The sequence below is a fragment of the Westerdykella ornata genome (assembly GCF_010094085.1).
Source record: "Westerdykella ornata strain CBS 379.55 unplaced genomic scaffold EI97scaffold_9, whole genome shotgun sequence".
Classification (NCBI taxonomy): Eukaryota; Fungi; Ascomycota; class Dothideomycetes; order Pleosporales; family Sporormiaceae; genus Westerdykella; species Westerdykella ornata.
Window position 1 is genome coordinate 753,473 of NW_022986859.1, and position 21,296 is coordinate 774,768.

General features: G+C 52.3%; 10 protein-coding genes across 10 annotated transcripts; 3 read left to right on the top strand and 7 right to left on the bottom strand.

Annotated features, from left to right (window-relative positions):
• Positions 1 to 1,367: 1,367 nt before the first annotated feature.
• Positions 1,368 to 3,229, bottom strand: EI97DRAFT_458225 (nagb/rpia/CoA transferase-like protein; the record flags this gene model as incomplete). Its single annotated transcript, XM_033800893.1, has 3 exons — positions 1,368 to 2,252; positions 2,368 to 2,788; positions 2,844 to 3,229. The coding sequence occupies 3 exons, from the start codon at positions 3,227 to 3,229 to the stop codon at positions 1,368 to 1,370; spliced, it is 1,692 nt and encodes a 563-aa protein (XP_033654441.1).
• Positions 3,230 to 4,400: 1,171 nt separating this feature from the next.
• Positions 4,401 to 5,780, bottom strand: EI97DRAFT_376506 (ketol-acid reductoisomeras-like protein; the record flags this gene model as incomplete). Its single annotated transcript, XM_033795561.1, has 4 exons — positions 4,401 to 5,093; positions 5,142 to 5,420; positions 5,481 to 5,510; positions 5,547 to 5,780. The coding sequence occupies 4 exons, from the start codon at positions 5,778 to 5,780 to the stop codon at positions 4,401 to 4,403; spliced, it is 1,236 nt and encodes a 411-aa protein (XP_033654442.1).
• Positions 5,781 to 6,345: 565 nt separating this feature from the next.
• Positions 6,346 to 7,156, bottom strand: EI97DRAFT_324959 (NEDD8-conjugating enzyme UBC12). The gene is made up of 2 exons (XM_033794718.1): positions 6,699 to 7,156; positions 6,346 to 6,643 (listed from the first exon to the last, which is right to left on the bottom strand). Exons 1-2 carry the CDS (start codon positions 6,957 to 6,959, stop codon positions 6,491 to 6,493), a joined length of 414 nt encoding a protein of 137 aa, XP_033654443.1. The 5' UTR covers positions 6,960 to 7,156; the 3' UTR covers positions 6,346 to 6,490.
• Positions 7,157 to 7,857: 701 nt separating this feature from the next.
• EI97DRAFT_324948 (5-amino-6-uracil reductase-like protein) lies at positions 7,858 to 8,923 on the top strand. The gene has a single exon (XM_033794717.1). The coding sequence runs from the start codon at positions 7,964 to 7,966 to the stop codon at positions 8,783 to 8,785; it is 822 nt and encodes a 273-aa protein (XP_033654444.1). The 5' UTR covers positions 7,858 to 7,963; the 3' UTR covers positions 8,786 to 8,923.
• Positions 8,924 to 9,411, bottom strand: EI97DRAFT_324929 (uncharacterized protein). The gene has a single exon (XM_033794716.1). The coding sequence runs from the start codon at positions 9,306 to 9,308 to the stop codon at positions 9,063 to 9,065; it is 246 nt and encodes an 81-aa protein (XP_033654445.1). The 5' UTR covers positions 9,309 to 9,411; the 3' UTR covers positions 8,924 to 9,062.
• EI97DRAFT_324995 (uncharacterized protein) lies at positions 9,412 to 10,557 on the bottom strand. Its single transcript, XM_033794719.1, has one exon. The coding sequence runs from the start codon at positions 10,337 to 10,339 to the stop codon at positions 9,515 to 9,517; it is 825 nt and encodes a 274-aa protein (XP_033654446.1). The 5' UTR covers positions 10,340 to 10,557; the 3' UTR covers positions 9,412 to 9,514.
• On the bottom strand, positions 10,345 to 11,119 carry EI97DRAFT_376759 (endoplasmic reticulum vesicle protein 25 precursor; the record flags this gene model as incomplete). The annotated part of the gene is made up of 3 exons (XM_033795572.1): positions 10,345 to 10,667; positions 10,725 to 10,851; positions 10,907 to 11,119. 3 exons carry the CDS (start codon positions 11,117 to 11,119, stop codon positions 10,345 to 10,347), a joined length of 663 nt encoding a protein of 220 aa, XP_033654447.1.
• A 347-nt stretch (positions 11,120 to 11,466) lies between these two features.
• EI97DRAFT_376578 (NAD(P)-binding protein) lies at positions 11,467 to 12,372 on the bottom strand (the record flags this gene model as incomplete). Its single annotated transcript, XM_033795564.1, has 3 exons — positions 11,467 to 11,511; positions 11,562 to 12,214; positions 12,267 to 12,372. The coding sequence occupies 3 exons, from the start codon at positions 12,370 to 12,372 to the stop codon at positions 11,467 to 11,469; spliced, it is 804 nt and encodes a 267-aa protein (XP_033654448.1).
• A 2,575-nt stretch (positions 12,373 to 14,947) lies between these two features.
• On the top strand, positions 14,948 to 15,913 carry EI97DRAFT_433125 (uncharacterized protein). The gene is made up of 2 exons (XM_033798326.1): positions 14,948 to 15,786; positions 15,843 to 15,913. Exon 1 carries the CDS (start codon positions 15,001 to 15,003, stop codon positions 15,529 to 15,531), a length of 531 nt encoding a protein of 176 aa, XP_033654449.1. The 5' UTR covers positions 14,948 to 15,000; the 3' UTR covers positions 15,532 to 15,786; positions 15,843 to 15,913.
• Positions 15,914 to 16,093: 180 nt separating this feature from the next.
• Positions 16,094 to 17,947, top strand: EI97DRAFT_376432 (uncharacterized protein; the record flags this gene model as incomplete). Its single annotated transcript, XM_033795555.1, has 2 exons — positions 16,094 to 16,268; positions 16,314 to 17,947. 2 exons carry the CDS (start codon positions 16,094 to 16,096, stop codon positions 17,945 to 17,947), a joined length of 1,809 nt encoding a protein of 602 aa, XP_033654450.1.
• Between the last annotated feature and the right edge of the window lie 3,349 nt (positions 17,948 to 21,296).

Consider the following 21,296-nt stretch of genomic DNA (forward strand, 5'->3'; position numbering starts at 1 on the left):
CTTCTTCTTCTCCTTCTTCTTCTCCTTCTTCTTCTCCTTCTTCTTCTCCTTCTTCTCCATCATCTTGTTTATTTTCCTCGCCTTTGCCACTCTCAGAGGTTATATACCTATACCTATACCCATCATACCTACGCATAGCCGTAGAAATTACCCTACTCCTGCCCAGCCCCTTTTCCGCACCCCTAAACCCACCAACCCACATCCAGACCTGAAAAGAAAATAGGGGCACTGCAGGCAAAGCAAGTAAGAGAGGCGGTAAAATACCCTAGGGCAAGAGAAGCAAAGGGAGGAGTCGTTAAACACGGTGAAGGAGACGGCGATAGGGGGGAGGAGGAGGAGGAGGAGGAGAAGGAGGATAGTGATGGCACTGGCGAAAGGGGCTGCGGGGGTGGAGGACTTGGTGACAGCGAGTGAGATGGTGGGGGAGATGGCGATGGCGATTGGATGGCGAAGGAGATGGCGATAGTAGTGAGGGATGTAAAGGGGATGCAGGACGGGTTAGAAGGATTTTGCTTTTCTAGGTATAATTCTGTAATTTGAATATCTATGTTGGATATATGTGCAGTAGGGGCGGGGCGAGGCGAGGTAAGGTGAGGTGAGGTGAGAAATGCAGTGTAGTAGAAGAAGAACAAGTCGACAGTTCCCTAGCAGACAGAAAACTAGGAGACTACTAAAAGCCAGAGATTCCCTCCTTGAAGTAGAAGAATTTGACAATCTACGTGCATATATAAGGCCACAACTAGGAAGCACGATGATGGCACTGTCTACTAACTGCTGTCCCTGATTCCATTATCTGTGAGTACCTAGGTATTGAGTGCTTTGCCTTGCCCATGCACATGAAATACCCTGGGTAACATCCACATCGACATCCACACCTACCCCCCCTCCCGCCCCAACGCTATACCTCCACTCTTCACCACGCCCACAAATCTAACCCGTCCCCATCCCCACCCTTACCTATACCTTTCCTCACCCTGCCTTCCCAGTCCACTGACTCCACTCGCCACCCGAGAGTATACATTGAATGAGTCCCGTAGCACGAGCTCGCAATCCGAATCTACCAGCGCTTCAATACGTGATCCCTAGCTCGCATCCACATCCACTCTCCTCGCCAGAAAACCTAGGATGGAAAAAAGTGTTTCAATATCTTGCTGAAAACTTGCTATCTGCCTGGTGCACTGATGGATTCCGAATTATTAAGGGTATGTGTCACGACAACTTAGACTGAGGACATTTCGATCCGGCAGCAGCGCTTCCGCAGATCCGCTTCCACCCACCTAACTCTCCCTTATCTCCTCCTCTATCCCACCTCCCCACACCCTAATCCCACCTCCCCATATCCCCTCCTCTATCCCCTCCTCTACCCCCTACCCCCTCCTCCCAAAAACCCTCTCCTCCAACACCCTGACTTCCTCCCCGGCCCTCCTCACCTCCTCCCGCCCCCAAATGCCCAACTCCGTCACATACGCATCCACGTACCTCGCAGGCACGACCTCGAACCACTCACCCCAAACCTCGACGACGCCCCTCGTCCTCCCCGTCTCCCCTTCCTCCCTATTCCCACCCTCCTCCCTCCTCTTCTTCCCACCCACCACCCCCTCCCCTCCCCCTCCCATCCCCCCCTCAAGCATCCCCCCTAAAACCTCCCTCGCCCCCTGGGTCCAAGCCCCCATGACCTCCCCCGCAGGATGCACCTCGCCATGTCCCCCGTCGCCAAAACCACCCTCACCATCCCCAACAATCTTATCCGCATCACTAACAACCACAACCTTCACCCCTCCATCCCCACCCCCAGGTCCCCCCCCCCCACCCCGACCCCCCCCAAGCACCTTCCCCCCCACCACAGCCCCCAAACTCCCCACCTTATTACTCACATCCCCCTCCTTCGTCACGCGATCCGCGCCCAGCAGCACGACGTCCACCTTCCTCTGGGCAAAAACGCTGCCGACGGCGCAATCGGGTACGAGCCTCACTCTCAATCTCTCCAGCGACTGCGGATTCTTGGCTTGGGATTTGCATTTGGCGACTTCGTCGAGGATACGAGCAGCCATGTCTGCGCCTTCGAACCTCGGTCGCGATTCCAGGATCGTGAGGTCGAGGTGGATGTCGGGAGCGTGGGTCAGGAGCGCCTGGATGGCGGTGCGGATGGTGGACGAGTTGGAGAGGGTGAGGATGTGGATTGTTATTGGCGGTGGTGCTGGTGCTGGTCCTGGTGTGGTCCCTGGCTGGGTGTTAAGGGTGGGAGGGTTGAGCTAGGAAGTACTGTATCAGTCTCCCGTCTTCAGATTGAAAAAGATCATAACGGAATCGCGGCAAGAGCAAAGAGTGAAAAGAAAGAAAAAGAGGGAAGAGAAAGATAGAGCATACCTCACCCACCAACCGCTTAACCCAAAACGCAAACCCCCTCCCCAGCGCACCCTCCGCGTCCCTCCTCTCCCTGACAATCTTCTCAATGCGCTGGCTCGCCAGTCGCGCCAGTCCCGAGGGATCCATTTCCTTCTGGGCCGGAGCCTCCCATAGCTCCTGGATGGCCGCCAGCGCGCGCAGGAGGCACGCCGTGATCGCCGCACTGATCATGGAGGCATCGTCAGTGTTCCGGACATTTCGCTGCTGGCGCTGCTGCTGTTGCTGCTGCTGCTGAAGAAGAAGTTCCTGAGGAGAGAGAAAAGGGTTCCTAGAAGGAGAAACGATGGGGTTATACAGTTTTCCGACGAAGAAGAAAGGATATAAGAGTGAGATAGGGGAGATGTAGGTGGCAACCACACTCCCCATACCCAGGCCAACGAATCTCCAAAAACCGATCCAAGCCATCATGATACTACAAACAGAAATATCACACATACCTCATCGCAGGCCTGGCCTCACTCAACGCCCTCCCCCCCATAACCGCCATCTCCCACGTCTCTCTTCCATCCCTGGCCGTAATAGCCGCAATTTCGATCACCGTAGCCAGATACCGGAGCGCTTGGTTCGCCATCTCGCGGGCTCCAGAGGCGTAGTCCTCCTGCAGGTTCTTGACGGCTTTGTCGAGGTAGGAGTAGTATTCCTCGTTGTAGAGGAGCGGGGGACGTGAGGGGTTTGTTGGAGCGGATGGAGAGGTTGGTGGGCCCGAGGCGCCGGAGCTGGAGTGGTGTGAGGAGTGAGTAGGGTTACTGGTGGTGGTGTTGCTGGGGCGTTTGCGGCGGAAGGGGAGGAAGTGCGGGGTGGGGTGGTAGAGGGAGTGGTCCATTGTGGGAGTGGTATATGGGGATTCTTTGGACAGACGAGATGATGGATAGGAAGAAGAGAGAAGTACAACGGCAGGGTTGTGCGGGGAAGAGAGGTGTTGGAGTGGAGGAGTAGGACGGCGAGGTGAGAGGAGAGGGATTGTTTGTGGGAGGGCAAACGGCCGACCCCGCGGCCGAAGCTGGTGTGAAGTTGAGATGAGCTTACCACGCATCTTGGCTCATGATGAGCGAGGAGATGAGGTGAAGGTGAAGGTGAAGGTGAAGGTGAAGGTAGTGGACGAAGGTGAGATGGAGCCTGGAGCTTCTCCGGACCACAACGGCGTTCGTAGGAGTATATATGTCTTTGGTAGAGACCGGGCTCCTTATATTCCAACCTTTGATCCTGACTCGAAATCTATAATCAATCTCTTATTCTCTCAGCGTACTGGAACGCTGCATCCAATTGTCAACTTCCAAGGGTTGATGTCTTCTTTGCAGAGCTGCTTTTCTCCAGCAAACAGCAGACCCCGCCCCTCTCCTTGAGATTCTCACAACTCTTCTTGAATGATTCTATTCACCAGTACTAACGTGGTCTCACGTCCGGATTCTCCCAACGTATTTGAATAACTCTTCTCAGTACCAGGTGATCGGGTCTACAGTAACCTATATCACCCGATGGGCGTTTGCGGACGATTATCTTCCTCGAATGACTGGAACACTGGCCTTGACTCAGAGGGTCATGTATTGTGCCTCTTATCACGCTTGTAATCGTGTTGCTACAAGGTTCCCGCTGGCTTTTCCTATGAACGATGCGGTCGTCGTCAGAGCAATCTCAATCTATCGATTGCGGCTACCCCACACCGGCTTCTTGACAGGCAGGTCTAGCCGAGGCCTGGCACAGGGACCTTTCCAGGAACCCTGAAGCCAGTCGTGCAGAAGAAACACCATTCACACACCGAGCGCATGGCAAGGAGTTAATGAGTCCGCAATTGCATTGACAAAATGGCAGTTTTTCCATTCCAGATCCTAATGCCAGCGCCAATATCTCAATCGTCATGAATCGCCCAGCTGACAGCGATGAGAAGACGCCCCGATGCCAAAAGCACACAAAAATGAAAACCATATCTACACAATATCCTTTTCCCATCTTTTCCCATTCCCATCTCCTACCCCAAACCCTTCACATTACACACCCTATTTGTTCTCCGGCCTCAGGCTGCGGACAGCCTTGCCCGCCCTCCAGATCTCCAGGTTGTCAATCTCCTCGAGCTCCTTCTTGTACTTCTCGCGGTAGTCGGGCTGCGAGTTGTACTCCAGGCTGCGCTTCGTCTCGCTGCCGTCGGCCACCGAGTCGTACAGGTCGTTGAAGACGGGCTTGAGCACCTCCTTGAAGCGCTTGCTCCAGTCGATGGCGCCGCGGCGCGCCGTGGTCGAGCAGGCAGCGTACATGTAGTCCATGCCATGGGCGCCGATGAGCGGGTAGAGCGACTGCGTGGCCTCCTCGACGGTCTCGTTGAAGGCCTCGGAGGGGCTGTGGCCGCGCTCGCGGAGGACTTCGTACTGCGCGAGGAACATGCCGTGGATGCCGCCCATCAGGCAGCCGCGCTCACCGTAGAGATCCGAGTAGACCTCCTTCTCGAACGTCGTCTCGTACAGGTAACCGGAGCCGACGGCGACACCCAGGGCAACGGCCCTCTCCTTGGCCTTGCCGGTGACGTCCTGGTAGACGGCAATGGACGAGTTGATGCCGCGGCCCTCGCGGAAGAGGGAGCGGACGGTGCGGCCGGAGCCCTTGGGGGCGACGAGGATGACGTCCACGTCCTTGGGAACCTCGACCTTGGTGAGGTCCTTGAAGACGGGCGAGAAGCCGTGGGAGAAGTAGAGGGTCTATTGGAGTCAGTTTGGATATCAATTGAGGTGAGGGCAATTCCGTACCTTGCCCTTGGTGATCAGAGGCTTGATGTGAGGCCACGTCTCGGACTGGGCAGCGTCGGAGAGCAGGTTCATGACAATGGTGGCCTTGCCAATGGCCTCATCAATGTCGAAGAGGTTCTGGCCGGGCACCCAGCCATCCTGCTCGGCCTCCTTCCACGAAGCGCCGTTCTTGCGTACACCGACGATGACGTTGAGGCCGTTGTCGCGGAGGTTGAGACCCTGGCCGTGGCCCTGGGAGCCATAGCCGATGAGGGCCAGAGTGTCGTTCTTGAAGTAGTCCTGATTCCAATGTTAGCTCCAGCGCTCAAGGGACAAAAATGCACGCAGCAGGTGACTCACCAGGAGCTTCTCCCTCGGCCAGTCGGCACGCTCTGTCGGTTACAATCAGATGGTGCTCAGCGCAACGTGGGACGGGGACAACAAACCGTAGACGGTCTCCTTGGTGCCAGCGAAGTCAATCGTCTTCACACCGCGCCTCTGCTGGAACTGCGAGCTGACGGCCGCCTTGGGAGCCGCCGCGACGCCGGAGCGGGCAGCATTGAGAGCTGAGACGAAGGTGCGTCGCTGGACAGCGGGCGCAGAGGAAGCCACTTGGCGGGCGGTCTGGCGGAGAGCGCGGGAGGCAGGTCTTGAGGCCATTGTGAGAAATGTGATGTGTGAGAGGGTATCTTGGTTTGAGAAGAATCCGGGGGAGGGGCGGGTTTTATATGAGCAATCGGGGAGAAGTCTCTCTGGCGGGCGATTTTGCGGGTAGGAAAGTTCGTACATGTCCAAGCTCCAGCGAAATCGGCCGTTGACAGCCGGGACCGGAGACGAGTCCGACTCCCCGAGACAGCCAATGGCATGTTCCAGGAGTCCGCTTAATAAGCCCCGGCTCTCAGTGAATTGCCAACCACTCACCCTGCTCCGAAAGTTCGGCCCGTCACCGCAGCGTATCTTCCCCAGAGTAAAGAGTCACGGACAGGGCTGGAATCTCGTATCGTCTCCGATATCCTGTGACTTTCCACATCCAACTGGTCACTCCCCCTACACACTCTGTTTCCTTTCATGGCCTTATTAGGTGGTAGCCATTTGAGTTGCACTGAGTACGGAATCAGACTATCCAAGAAGTGCAGGACGTTGATCAGTCGGGATTGAACAAGATGATCATCGCTCAATCACCCGGCTAGCTCCCCATTGAATACGAGGTCGAATCATAATCCTGCTTCGGCAAAGAGAGTCCCCCATTTATGCCTGCGCCAACGCTTCCATGATGACGCCGTTACCCAAATGCACGCCTTGAACACCACATCCATCTACGCAGTCCCTCTTCTATCACCTTTGTGCCCCCACCATCTCCGGATAGCATCTCATTTCAGGACACGATCAAACGTCTGCCCCCTAACGCTTCCTCCACTCAACGACGTCCGCACATTCCGCTTGAACTGCTCTCTGTTCGCCTTTAGATCCTCCGCAGCCTCCTTATTGAGGGGATCCGACGCATTCGGCTCCAGGAAAAGAAACTGTCTTCCCGTCAGCATGTTTGCCCCGCAACACGTGTACCGCACTCCACCATACCTGTAACCCCACAATCACCGCGTTGAGATTCAGGACGGGCTTCCAGTCCTCGCGCAGGATATTCAGGCACACGTTGCCCTCCAGGTCGATGTTGGGGTGGTAGATCTTCTGCGTGCACTTGACCTTGGGCGGGTCGTGCGGGAAGTTCTGGTTGATCTTGAAGTCGAAGACGAATTTGCCGCCCTTGTACATGCCCTCGTCGGGTTCGATGGTGAGCGTGAAGTTGAGTATGTCGTCGGGGTTGGGGAAATGCGTCTTCATCGTTGAGCCGAGTGATAACTCGGAGAGATCTAGAGGTCGTGAGTATAGTCCTCAGAGAAACGCACGTCTTCCCACACCTTTCTGTACCCGCAACTGCGCTGCTGTCACCTTCTTCTTCTTGCTTCCGGCCTGTGCCGCCTCATCTTGCTGCTGCTTCTGTTTCTGTATCCGAAGTTAGCACCCACACCAGCTTGGACCGTGTTTCTAATCCCAGGGTTGATTCCTAAAGGGTCCGAAACACCCACCATAGACCATATCTTCAACATCTTGGCTGCCTAGCGGAATCCCCTTCCTCGTGTATAGTTGATGTCGACTGGTAATCACCCCGCAAACACGATAGTGACCGAGAAAGCTTTACACTTGGAATGAATCCCGAGTAGTTCGCGCGCACAACTCAAACAGTCAGATATTTGCCGAGGAAGTAACTAGTAACGTGGAGCGCGTGGTTTCGACCTGTGACGGGGGGTGGGAGGAGGTGTCGTGGAGCGGGTGAAGCTGGAAGTCGATATGGAGTCCTTAGGTAAGGGTTCAGCAATAAAAATTCAGATCCTGTGTGAGCTTCGGCTAGAGCTGCTCTGTGAGAGAAAAGGATGGCTCTTGAAAGGAGGAGCAAGAACACAGGAGACTCAGACGTGGCAAGGATACAAGCTTGGGCGCAACGTTGTGGCAGAGAGATGTGGGGTGGGTGCCAAGACTCTCTCGATGCCTGGTGGGCGGTAACTAATCCCTTCTGCTTAATAAGCGGCGTAAAAAGATCTATCCGGAAATCTTCACATCGATATATGAGATTCATCTTCTTGAGATAGGAAGAGAGGTTTGGCCGAGAGTAAAACCGCGACAGAGAAAGTGCTGGAATCGGAGATTTGAAGCAAACCCACCAACGACCACCCCGCTCTGATTCAACTCACCATCCGCATCAACTAGTGGAAAAAGTATTCCCTGGACTTCAAAGAGCAAACATAATAAAATCTAGGGCACCTTTGGAAACCCTGGGTACCAAAGACATGGCCTCTTCAACCCGCGAAGTCCTCCACTTCCCAGCGACCCAAAGCAAACTCATCGACCCCTACCTGCCATTCCCCTCCAAGAATGAAAAGCCGTATGTCACATTAACATTCGCTACATCCCTCGACTCCAATCTCTCGCTAGCCCCAGGAGTGCAGACGCATCTTTCCGGTCCGGAATCAAAGGCAATGACCCACTATCTCCGGTCCCAACATGATGCCATACTGATTGGCGTTGGAACGGCCGTAGCTGACGACCCCAGCCTGAACTGTCGGATTGAAGGAGCCGGAGGCTACGGTGGAGAGGGATTAACTGGGCAGCCTAGGCCAATCGTTCTGGATCCCAGAGGGCGATGGGAGATCAATGAGAAGACCAAATGCATTGCCCTTGCGAGAGAGAAAAAAGGAAAGGCGCCATGGCTGGTCATGTGCCAGCCTTGCAAGAAAGAGGTCAGAGATTTGTTGGAAAGTGTGGGGGGACAGGTGCTTGTTGTTGAGCCAGTCGTGGATGATAAGCCTTCCAGAATCCCATGGCATAAGTTGGTGGAAACCTTGGCGGGAGAAGGGATTCAGAGCATCATGATCGAGGGCGGAGGCTCAGTGATTAATGACCTCTTGTCTCCTCAATACTTTGGCCTGGTCGACTCCGTCATAGTGACCATAGCGCCGACGTGGTTGGGTAAAGGGGGTGTCCAAGTGTGTCCAGAAGAGAGGATAGAAGGGGAGACGAGAGTACCAGTTGCAAGGCTAAAAGGGGTGAAATGGGTACCCCTGGGTGAGGATGTTGTCCTCTGTGGGAGACCGATCGTGTCTCCAACTTGATATGTGGGGAAATTCCACAACGGAAAAGAGGTAGACGGAAGCACCTTCAGATATCCCTTGTACTTTTCACGATCTCTGGGCCTTCTGGCGACATAACCGACTCGAACTGAATGCCCTAGCGGCAAGCTTCCAAATGTGGAGACACTCGATCTCCGCCGCCGGTTACTTATTTTCAAAATCTCGAAGGGAACATTGTTGTTTCCAGCCCTGAAGTGGAAATCGTCCATTTTCTGAAAGCGAGGTCCATCATCTCTCTCAATCGAGTGCGTCCACCCAATCACCAGACGAGAGGCACAGGAAAGCAGAGACACCAACAAAGCAGACTCAGAATGAATCCAACTACCGGAAGAGCCACTCTCCATAACGGATGGAAGGCTCTCATTATCCTTCTGGCAGTTCCGCGAGCACGGCGAAGCACCCTTTGGCGCCGGTCCCTGAGCGGCTGCTCCGTATACGGTGGTACTTCTTCCTCGGCAGATTTGTGGCTGTGCACGTCATTACCTTTGTCCGATGAGAAGGGCATCTGTCAAACTGGTAGCGAAGTCTGATTTGAGCGTGGACAAGAGGCCTGGAATGGATTGCCAGGAAGGTGGCAAAACACAATGATACCCGGGAAATACCAGCAAAGCGGAGCGGAAGTACCAGGGAAAATATTGTTATTCTTTCATCAATAAATGTCCAGATGGCCGCTGGACGAGTTTCGCGCAACGTTTCCCCACTTTGCCCTAACTATGGAAAGGGTAATGGAAAGGCTTTTAGCGGGCGTATAGGGATCGATCTCTGTGGTTCCAAGGTTGTGGTTGGTCTGGAGTAGCGGAAAGTAGGGAGGGCAGCGTTGATGGATTTAAGTACACCGGGGTCTATGTCTGAGTTTGGATTCCTCGCGAACAGGACATGGGTCTCTGTTCGGTTGAGAGTTCGTGGAGATGGTGTCACTGGCGCAGCATGGTCAGGTCCTTCGGTGGTGGCGGGGAAGTGTTGGGAAGAGTGCCCAGGTATAGCCAGGTGAGAGGGCGTAAATGAAATGGTTGCAGGAAAGCCGCGGCCCTTGAGGTCAGCGAAGAATGGCGGAAAAGTAGTCCGAGTATTAGCAATGCTGGAGAGGACCCGCGGATAGGAATTGGATGTCTTGAGAGACGAAGGGTAAGAAAGTGGGGGAGTGAAAGATGAGTTCTTGAAGTCTGGTGCTTGGATACGAAGCCGCCCCTTCCTCGTCGAGACCCATCCCAGAAGGCGCGAGTTCAATGTTACCGAATCAAGCGAGCGCTGATCGAAGAGAGACGCTAGGTTGAGGACACCAGCGGCGTCGAATTTATGGGTCAAAAAATTCCCTGCTTGAATAGGCATCTTGACACCACTAAGCGATTCAGTGTAGGCCCTTGAACATGATGCAAGATGCTGAAACCCTGTGACGCCAGACCAGCTGCCGGTTCTGCACTCGGCTGCCCCATTGTACATCGATAATCCCTCGACATCAAAACATGCCTCCATCTTCGAAGCTCTGTATCCAATCCGCTCTTGAAAACTCCATCCTCGGTCAACCTCCACGCTCATCCCGCCTAGATAAGGTGCTTGCTCCTGAAGTACGCCCGCAGATACACAATCTGCCAAACACCCAAGCCCACCAGCATGCCCATTGTGCAGAAAGCAAACCACTTGACGCGCTCATTCGTGCTCTCATTCGTATCCCTCAGCTTCTGTTCTCTCGCCCTCAGATAATCCATATCGGAAACAATCTCGCCAATGACCTCCTCGATCCGGCGCAACTCCGCTTCGACGGGCTTCAGCTTCTCGCTGGCTTGGATCGCAGACCAGTCTTTGGCGTCCGCTCCTATATCTATATCTAGTTCCACGTGGCGCGATGGGTTTGCGGTGCCTGAAGCTACGAGGTTGTGAGTTGTTGGACTACTTCGGTCTCGATTTGTGTGTCAAGACGTACTGCTGCCGCTGAGGACATTTTGGAAGCAAACATCAAATGCCGAATCAGCGTGAGAGGTGAAGGCGTATCTGTTCTCGCCGTATACGTCCTTTGGTCTTCCATAATCATTGCCCATCGCATCGCGGATCTACAATTCCAAGAATCAGTCCCTGCATCCGTTGCGTAAAGCCTTTCCAACATACATGCATATTCAGCGTCTGTCCATCCCCACGATAGCCACTGACAATGGCCGTAACCACCACCAGTTGATCCTTGGCCACGAAATTCCGTATGCATCGCTCGTACTTGTTCGCGTCGTGCGGTTGAACGGCGTGGATTTCGAATTTGAGGGCTGCTGCGAGTGGCAGGGCGATGAGTAGCAGTATTGCACTCAATAACCGCGACAATCGGTCCATGATGGGCGAATGGTGTAGCTCGACTTGTGAGCTCTGTGGTTCGAGGTGGTGTTTCTACAATTGCATGGCTACGGAAGGACAAGTTGGTCCGAAAATGGCGCTAAGCCCTTAACGTTTTGGTGTATTGTTGTCTTGGCATCAAAAGTCACTCTCACGCAGAGAAGAAAGATGCGCCATACTATTTGTTCCCATTCATGCATGAAGATCTACCAAAAAGGTCTATATGGACGATCCTTCATGGAGCTTATCTCGTTTCTCGTTGTAAACAATGCCGTTCTAATGCTGACCTCTCTGAGGTCCAAGTCGCCAAACTGCTAGCATTCAAAAAAAGCACAGTTGTCGAAGTTCTACCATGCAGAGGTACCGCCATCCACGACAAGATTCTGGCCAGTCTACGCATATTCAGTAACCCGTCTAAAGTAAATGAGGACGCTTAACTTACCATATAGCTGCTCGCATTGCTGAGGAGGAAGACTCCGGCCCCCTTGAACTCCTCCGGTCTGCTTATCCTTCCCAGCATATTATTATCCTCCCACTCTTTCGGATCCGCCTCGCCCTTCCTAAAGTTCTCCTCCACCATCGGTGTCAGGATATGCCCGGGACTGAGAGCATTCACCCTTATTCCGCCGGTCCCGTCAGGTTGCTTCCTGCCCCACTCCATGGCCAGATTACGCGCCAGTTGTATCACTGCGGCTTTCGAAGAGTTGTAGACAGGCGCAATGAGGCCCCGGTTGGCGATGAGGCCGCTCATAGAGGCAATCAAGCATATTGACCCAGGGATCTTATATTTGTGCATCTGCCGAGCACACGTCCGTGCTGAGAGGAACACACCGATGTAGTTCACGTCCAGCATCTTTCTAATGTCGTCGGTCGAGTATTCCAGAGCAGGAGAGATGTGTTGGATTGCCGCCGCGGCGATCAGGCCATCCAAGCGCTGTTTCTGGTCCGCTATCCTCCCTACGACAGTCTCCAGGCCCTCTGCATCGCTGACATCGACTTGATGGTACTCTAGGCCGCCGCCGAAATCCGGATTTATGCGTTCCTTTGCAGTCTTGAAATTATCGGACGGTTCAGGCTGTATATCGAGACAGTGGACTGGGGACATTGTTAAATTAAGACCTTTATAATGAGACGTGGGCCCACTCACCAGTCCCGCCAGCTTCTACGAGCCCCTCCGCCATCGAAAGACCCAGCCCTTGGGAGCCGCCTGTGACAACAAACACTTTGCCAGTCAAGTCGAAACGACTGAACATCTTCCGACGCAGATCGTGCTCTCCTATGGGGGTGGACATTGAACGTGTCTCAGACTCATCCTTGGTTGAGACCGGTGTTTGAACATATTGAGTAGCGAGGCATCGTCGGAGGGGCTGATTTGAAACGGGAATTCTGCGGAGCGGTAACGGTCGAGAGGCAGCAGGGACAGCTATAAGGCGACGAGCCAAAGCCGGTCCAGAGTGTAAAGATGCCATTGAAATATTGCTCATGATCGAAAGGTCGTGGAAAAGGAAAGAAGAGAACCAGGAACGTTGATTACCGGACAACGGCCCAAGTCGAAGATGTCTTTTGAAGGAGTCCCCAAACTGCCATGATGTAATACGCTTTTCAACATCTCAAACTGGGTAATCTCTCAAATCTCTGCTCAGAACTCGGTCTCTGAGGGCCGGCGAAGTGACAATAAAGGAACGTCATCATAGCAAAGGAAATCGCAGATCTTTTAGATATGCAGCGAGTTCTTTCCTGTGGTAGGTGCAGACGCGGACATGGACGATCCCAATCCAAGAATTGCGTCTTTTCAGGGACGCCAGTCCTAGCAGAGCCAAGGGTATGGTGGATTAACAAAAATATGAACCAGTTTCGAATCAAGTTTCCGAGATACTTGTATGGTGGAGCGAATCCTCGAATGGTGATGTTCAATTAAGGTGGCCCCTGTCCCTGCACCGTCCCGCAATTGGTGGGGCTGATGACGCAGGTGGGTTGAATCGCCGCGTGTATTTTCAACACCATGAAGCGCAAGTCTGTTGACGATTTCTTTCCATCATGTTTAGGACAGTCCGCAAGAAAATTCCGATTTAAGATCCCCACTGTATCGGATTAGATCCCCACTCTCGTTTATCTGCAGGTTCGCCGCACTCTCGGCGGCATTGCTTCTGGTTCCTGGACGAAAGATACAGGTCCTGTACTACTCTCAATCTTTAGAATAATAGAAAAGTTATAACCTCCGGCCTATGGATTGTGGTTGAATTCAGGGATACCCTATATTCATACGAATGAAATACCAGACTTATGGACTCGAAATTTTCAGACAATGGGGTTGGGTACTCCTTGCTGGTATTAGCAAAGCATCGGAAGCCAACTTTGCAGAGCATTCACTAACATACACTTCTCTTAAGGTATTCCGTTAGGCTATCACTGCCTCTGTAAGCCGTGACCCCCGCACAGCTACCCATATCAACCGTGCTGTATCTGAATTACAGTAGCCAAGCGCGCAAACTTCACAATGCAAATATTGGACAATCACTCTTTCCATGCATGGAACATCCCGCACCCGACCAAGCCGCGTGATCAGAAGTAGGAAAACAGCGCTACTTGATCGTTAATTGCGAGCAAGACATTGCGGAAGTGAAACCGGGCATGGGAGCTCGGAAGTCAAACAAACTATCTACAAGGCATCGCAACTGCATCCTTCTTGAAACAGTCTTAAATACGCAAACCTGCGTGTGCTTCCGCTTCCTACTTTATCCGTGGCCCTTCTTCCAGTTGAGGGCGGCGCAACTGAACCTCTCTCGTATTTCTTTGCTGGCACCTCCCACCTTCCCTTCATACTCTTTGCTCGTGAAAACCATGGGCAACTCCTCTGGATGGTCATCTTCCATATGGGTGCAGGGAAAATCCGCGTCGACACCTTGATCAAGCAATGGTAGAGGAACCGCCGGCGGTTTTATGAGCTTTCCAAGCCTGGCGGAGTTGGGCAGCTTGAGGGTGGAAATCACACTGCGCATGGGCATTCGCAAGAGGACGGAGTTTGGCCATGCTTTGCATTGAATATCTCATCAGGGCTCTCACGCATTCACCTCCAATCTGGCAATTCCACGGTGATGTGGATGTCAGGAGATTCAGGTCTGGGACTGCTGTATCCACGCCCACCATATCGGTATCGCGTCAAAATCCGGGCCTATGGGTACACAATGAGGGCAAGGCAGTTTCATTCACAACAACTGCTCGGTACGTATAAAATGTTCGCGAGTATACAATTTGGGCAAAGTATATAACATTCGCGTTCTAGGTGTACACTGTGGCCCACGTATATAATGTTCGTGTTCGAGTTAAACAATGTAGCCCACGTCGACGGTCGTTACTGTTAATTAAATATCTGGCTGTTAACCCCCTATTCACCAAGCGCAACTACAGACAACCCGCCGAAGATAGATTCAACCAAACTTCTCCATTACCAAAATCGTAACGGTAACTCCCTTCATCGGCATACGCAGGAGAAAGGGCAGTGGACTCCTTTATACCAGGAGATCTATGCTAACAGCTCGTACGTTTGCTTTTCTAAGCACCTGCTCTTCGCACGGAACCGATGCAAGAAGATAATCGCTCTTGAGGTGGGTGTGGAGCGGCCCTCGGACGTTGCCACGAAATTGGGTACCGTAGAGCAGCTTCGAGACAGCGAGTGTCCCGTTTGCTACCGCAAACTAATCATCTCGTCAACTTCAGCATCGGCTTCTGCTCACACGAATGCAGGTGGCGACACTGACGCGGACAGACCCGTGTTCGCTCCTTGCACCCATACCCTATGCACTGTGTGCTATAACGAATTGGTCCAAAACCATTCACGCTGGCCAGGTGACTGGGTCAAGTGTCCTATGTGTCGAGGTATCATGCTGGAACCCGCCGCCACGCTCGACCGACATAAGTTTTCACCCGTTGCTACGTCCGTGGGATCAGCCACAATGGACGCCCAATGCAGCACGCTTGTAGCGAACCTTGAAGATTACATTCAATGGCTCCCAGAAGAGTGCATCAACGATGCGCAATTCTCCGCTCTGGACACGGCTTTCGAGTACTTTCGGACCCGGATGCTCGGCACGGTCCAAGACGCTGTGAAGGCTTGTTTTGAGCTTCGTCAAGGTAAAACGGCGCGCTTTAGCCCTAGTCTCTATCCCGATCTCGGTTCTCTCCATGGTGGGATACAAGCAACAGAGTACCAGGTCAACCTGGCGCTTATCATTGCCATGAAGGAACGGGCGAAGACCTGGCTCAAGGGTGATGTTGCAGCCTACCAACGTGCCTTCAAGCACGAGTTGAACGTGCTCGGTGTTTGTGCTGAGGTTCAATTCTTCCGCCGCATTACACACTGGTGGTCGGACACTCAGTTCGCGGCTTGGTGGCGGGGGTTCCAAAGTGAGTGATTCCCGACTCGTGGGAGGACTCTTGCAGTTGTCTTCAGCCCTTTCGCTTTCTTCTTGCTTTTCATATCTCCGCGGACATCCGACTGAAGTGCAGTGTACATGCGGAATAGCACTGCCCGGCCAGCAAAACACGGGCTAGAGCACTCTTTTGCTTTCTCATACAGAGGTCTGAATTACTTGATGGTCTGGCGTTCTCGCGCAGCAGTTTCTTTCTCTGTCCTTTTGTGTCCTTGGTCCCCAAGGACGAGAAATAAGCTGTATTTTTGTAAGACCTTCCCGAAGGTCATTATGATATGCATATCAATACATACAATTTCAATTTTCAGTAAATCGGGTGATATGAACATATAAAACGTTAAATATTTGACATAGTATTATTATAGCTCGCCTTTGGACAAGACGGTGCATATAGTTGCTCACATTCAGGTCTTCCAGCTGGGTCGAGGATGTGAAATATACAGTATACCGTAATTGGTTTAGCGTCAAGCTAAATCCACGACGTGACCACGCGTTTCTTCCCGACGCGCGCGGTGGGATATACAACCTCACGTAGCGATTGTACATGACCAGCAAACAAAATCCCCTGGTGGATCAACCCGCAGCTCCCAACAGTATAGAGCGCATTCCCGCGGTCGGCGCTCTTGGAAACCAGCCGAGAATGTCGCTCGACCGTCCCGCGCGGCCATTGACATATGAGCTCGCCAACCACGCGAAGGCCTACCTGGAGGCGGGACAATGTAACTTAAATGGCCCCTTCTTCTGAACCACACTAATTAGCTCAGATGTCGCCGGTTACTCCTTCCTTGATACCCTCCTGACTACAAACACGTCCATCGCGACGCCGGCGAAACGATATCATGCATACCTCGCCCAAGCCCCGCAGCTCGCGCTCGCCTCCACACTCATTGTATACCCGAATATAACGACGAAAGCGAAGTCCGCGGAACAGAAAAGAGGCTCTGACATGGCGTTGCGGTACCTGCACAACGTACAATGCACTATATCTCCCCTACACGAGGATCTGCGACGCGCATTCAGTTTCCCAGACGAGAGATCAAGGCGTGGGACTCTGGGATACCGCGCAGCCACAGAGAGCTCACCGGCCAGTGAAAGCGACTTGGAGCGACTTACTGGCGCTCCTGCCAACGAGAACTCCCTCTGGTTTCGAGCAACGGATTTCTGGCATGCGGTAGGCTGGGCTTTCAACTGCTCGGTGGCACATAAGAAGCGTTGGGAGCGGTGGAAGCTGTGGCTGGATGTTATGTTGAACTTTCTCGAGGCGGGATGGGAGGCACAGGCACGGCGGTGCAGGCAACAAGACCTGGACGCCGAGGATGCCATGACGGAAACTCTGCTATGGCAGTACATCTCCAGCGAAGACCCGATGAACCGGAGTAACAGGCGGAGAATTATCAGAGCTATACTCGCTAGGGGCACTTCACAATCTAAGAGTCTTTTCCCTGAGGTGTGGCCGCGTGAGACCGCGGAGCCGAAGCAAATACAACTTGATGAAAAGAGCGTGGCTGAAATCGATATCGATAACGGGAACTTGGGGGAGTTTCAAAAGGATGATGACGACGAAGCCATGGCTGACGCACCTACGGCAACATTTAGAACATCAAGAAGAGCGACATCCAGAAAAGAGCTGGCTGTGCAGAGTGAAGATGAGGATTCTGAAGAGGATGACACGTCTGGCTCGTGTGACGCTGAGGACGCCACCAACCGCCTCGGAGGCGTGGAAGCGGTTGGTCTCCGGCAGCGTCTCATTGTGCTCCTCGTCAAAGTCGCTCAAGCACTTCCCATGCAATTCACCCATCTGGGCGATCTGTTCGACCCCTTTACCGAGGAATGCACCCATCTTCCCACAATGCTCTTTAGCGTACTCCTTTCCACATCCAAGCTCGATGGCCTCACTCAGACAGCCCTCAATGCAAACCATCTCCTCCCTCTCGTTTCTGGCCAGCTGCCCGACTACACGAAGATCGAACCAACACAAGCGCACTTGGAGCAGTACATGCTCCCTCGTCGCGCAGCTACCCAGAGCTACTCCACAAATGCCAAAATCTCCCTGATCCTAGAGCAAATATTCCTCTACATGATGAGCATCAAGGGACTCCACGCCACCGCCACTCTCAGGGCAGCAGTAGAGAAAGGCATTCAGGAGAGAACCAGCGTCTATGGCACTGCTAAAGGCAAGAAGGGTAATGCGGCTGAAGAAGAACAGTCTAAGATGCTGCTGGAAGCGAGCTCGAAAAGGCTGCTAGGCTTACTCGAGGTTTTGGAGATTGCGGAGGGGATGGCGCCACAGCCGAAGTCGGGGAGGAATAAGAGCTTTTCGATCAGCTTTGGGTCCGTTTCGGAACTTTCCTCGGTTCCCGGGAGTGAGGATGAGGACAGTGATCGCGAGATGAGATGATGATATCACGCAGCTCCGGTGGCTATCTTTCAAGATCACAGGCTTCCAGGCTGTCAGAGTCCCCTGGATCTGGATGTTATTGGTATGACGCTTGCCCTGCAAACTCAAGTTTGTCAGGCAGATCTCCTAGCCGGCAGCAACACTGAAAGCGCACAATGTTGGCTTTTTAGTCAACCCAACGGCATTGAACGTTGAGCAATCGAGTCAGGCGCTCCGTGTGGGTTTCCGATCCGATATGTTGGACTATTATGCTCACCCGGATGTTCACAAAGAGCCGACGCGGCTTAAATGGAAAGCTCTCCATCAACCCACAGCCTTGTCTCACGATTCACCCAACTTGTTAGCACAGGAGCAGCGCGTCAGTTATTCCTGAATATCGTATCATGGAATCTGCAATCAAGCTGTTCCATCTACTCTTTAGCAAGGTAACAGCTGAAAAGACGGGAAGAGCGGCGCCTCATCACAATTAAAGAGTTGGGCAGAAGGCTTTACCAACCTCTTATGTATACCTCCGTCAGTAATCGTGCAGGGAACTACCGTGACGGAGCGATGAACTAGATGTTGAGGTCACGGATGGGAAAGCAGAAAAGCGAAGGTATACTCTGAGCTGGGTGGAAAATATGATTGACCCTGGGGCGAGGGTAAGGCTGTAGGAGAGAATAGGCTCACCGTCAGGGAGGTGAGAAAAGGGGAGTCTGGTTTTGGTATAGGGTAGAACATGAGAAGCAATTTGACCAAGCAGACGGTATTCGGTCTTTGTGGTGCAGTGATGATATTGTGCATCATCAGAATTCAAAAATCCGAAAACAACAAAAATGCCCTATTCCATAGGCCATGCACTGCTTTTGGGCGACTGCAAAGGTGAGGAGAATCGAATGCTAACCATTCTTCCAACTTCAGCGTTTTCGTGACCACAGACCTAATCACATCGGCACCCTCACGGCAGACATTGAAACATAAGCCGTCCTATGACTTTTGCTATCACGTGCAGCAGAAGTACATCAGCATCCTCATGGCCTACCCTCTCTCTTCTCTGCCTCCACAACTTCAATTCCACGATTCCCAAAATCAAATTCGACGAATTCATGTCCTGGACGCACGATAGACGCTTGTGCCAACTGTATATGGCAGGTTAGACTAGTCATACGCCCTATCCATGGAGATTCTTTCAAAATCACGCAGTTGCCTCAATAATGTCCGCGTTTTGGGAGTACAGTCACAATGTCGGTTTGCCGAAAGAAAGAAAAAGACAAAAGAGACAAGCCGGGCAGGAAATGTTCTCGACGCCTTGAAGCAATCGAAAACAGAGAATTTTCAAAATCACGCAATAACTCTGGATATGTCCATCGTTTTTGGAATATGATCAAACCCGGAAATGTCGCTTTCCCGAAAGCAAAAAAAAAAGAAAATGAGAACAAAGCATGTTCTCGACGCCTTGAAGCGATCGATACCGGACAAGTTTTCACATGTCCGGAAGACTTGGTAATTGGACTCAAACTTGCCATCCCGGAATGCATGAAAATCAAAATCGTACCAGATCCGTGTATGGTTCTTTAGGATCCGGAGCTGTCAAGATCAAATTCCCTGAGACGCTGGATATGGATTTGGTTTACATTATAGCGGCAGTGGAACGTACACAAGGCCAGGCCACACTTGCCATGAGTCCGAACCCCGAAACGAATTAGAGCTTTTCTATAACGACCATTCGTGCGACTTAAGGAATGCATTCCGTCTACAACAATTCGAATTTGGCTCTACAGGCTGCAATGGAAGCGGCATCACTCTGTAACGAACAAATGAAGATACCAAGGCATCCTTATCCACTGGACTACATTCCTACAAGATTTGCTACGAGTATATCTTATCATTATGTCCCTGAGATCGTTGCAACTCTCCAATGGATTTGGGGCAGACACAGTTTCTAATCGCGCACGAACTCCCCTGCCAGAACCCACGGCACTCTTTCCGAGTCAAAAGTACTTCTTGCCAGGTACATGCCTGCAGCGACTGATCAAATAACCATCGTTCAGAGCTAAAGATTATGGATGTTGGCAAATGTCCGGCTGGGACATTGTTACCAAAGTACCTATTCACTAAAGACCATTATAGCTGTGCATGACCTTTTCTCCCCCAGACAACGTCCTCAAAGTGACCCGTCGTCGACCAAATGTCTGCGTCGGTCCTACAAAAAAACAATAGCAGCGTTCGACGCACGATGTTTCACTCCTTGTCCGCGCTTTTAAAATAAGGAGCTCTCGAATTATGGAGCACAGCAACTATGTCCGCCACGTTTTTTACGTTGCGGGATTGACTTTTGTGCTCAATTTCAATCCGTGCAGATGATGTCCCTTAACAGACTTCTGAACCAGAGTCGTATCGAAGCAATGTCCGCCAACTGTGCTGCTGGCGTTTCCGTCTACACCGAAAGCTCTCTCACAATCCCTTATGGCTTGGTACGCCAGACCAGTAAGCCAAAGGTCAACCGGCCGCGTCAACCCACAGGTTTCTCTCAAAGTGCAAGCGAACACAGAAATGCAAGAACATACCCTAACAGACGAAGAAGGAGACTCGCCTGATTTCAACGGCAGCCCAGGATTGACGGAAGCTACAACTACACGAAAAAATTTTTCTGGCGCACCCTCAGTCATGGAGAGCCAGCACGTCTCGGTCCGGCAGCTCTGAGGAATCCCCGGATCCAATATGCCAGAGCAGTGCTCATGCCCCGACCACCAAGGCCTTCTTCATAAACCATCACATCCAACCGAAGAACATCTACTTCCAGCCAACATGTTCAACCAAAACTGTCAACATATTTTTTCGTTTGCAATTTTGAAAACACCCAAAGGATGGCCCCGGAAGGCATCAAAGGGGATAAATGGGATGAGGAGATTGCTAAGAAAAAAAGCTACGCAAATGGGAGTGAATGTCCCCGCCCATCGCTACATTGGAGCCCCATACTGGGCATGGATCACCTGGACGATTTGAACCTCAGATGAAGACTTCTGGCCACGAGAAGACGTCCGCGATATAAAGCACAGAAAGAAGTGTTCAATCTAGTAAATGAGAGTTCAAGTCACATTTTGTACGTGGAAAGCCTTTCTTTGAAACTGGGGTCAAAAAAGAACTCTCGGCCAATGAATGCAGTTCGGGAATTGCCCTCTTCCGAACTAAATTCGCGACAGCATTCCAGAATGAGTCGCAGATCCGCGCAGTGGAAACGAATAAACTCACATTCGGAATCTACTATGTCCTCCGCTTGAAGCCGTCGTTCGCAACCAGAATCTTACCTCAAAAGACTCCATGGCCACGTCAACCAACATGCACTCCAAGCCCCCTATGACTAACTCAC

Excerpts from the sequence above, each read along its gene's own strand:
- EI97DRAFT_324959 (XM_033794718.1), bottom strand. The coding sequence starts at position 6,959 with ATGAAGACGCATTTCCCCAACCCCGACGACATACTCAACTTCACGCTC. Across the intron at positions 6,644-6,698 it reads CGGTGATTGTGGGGTTACAG|TTTCTTTTCCTGGAGCCGAA; the intron begins GTATGGTGGAGT and ends ACGGGAAGACAG.
- EI97DRAFT_324929 (XM_033794716.1), bottom strand. The coding sequence starts at position 9,308 with ATGCCCTTCTCATCGGACAAAGGTAATGACGTGCACAGCCACAAATCT.
- EI97DRAFT_433125 (XM_033798326.1), top strand. The coding sequence starts at position 15,001 with ATGCTGGAACCCGCCGCCACGCTCGACCGACATAAGTTTTCACCCGTT.
- EI97DRAFT_324948 (XM_033794717.1), top strand. The coding sequence starts at position 7,964 with ATGGCCTCTTCAACCCGCGAAGTCCTCCACTTCCCAGCGACCCAAAGC.
- EI97DRAFT_324995 (XM_033794719.1), bottom strand. The coding sequence starts at position 10,339 with ATGAGCGTGGAGGTTGACCGAGGATGGAGTTTTCAAGAGCGGATTGGA.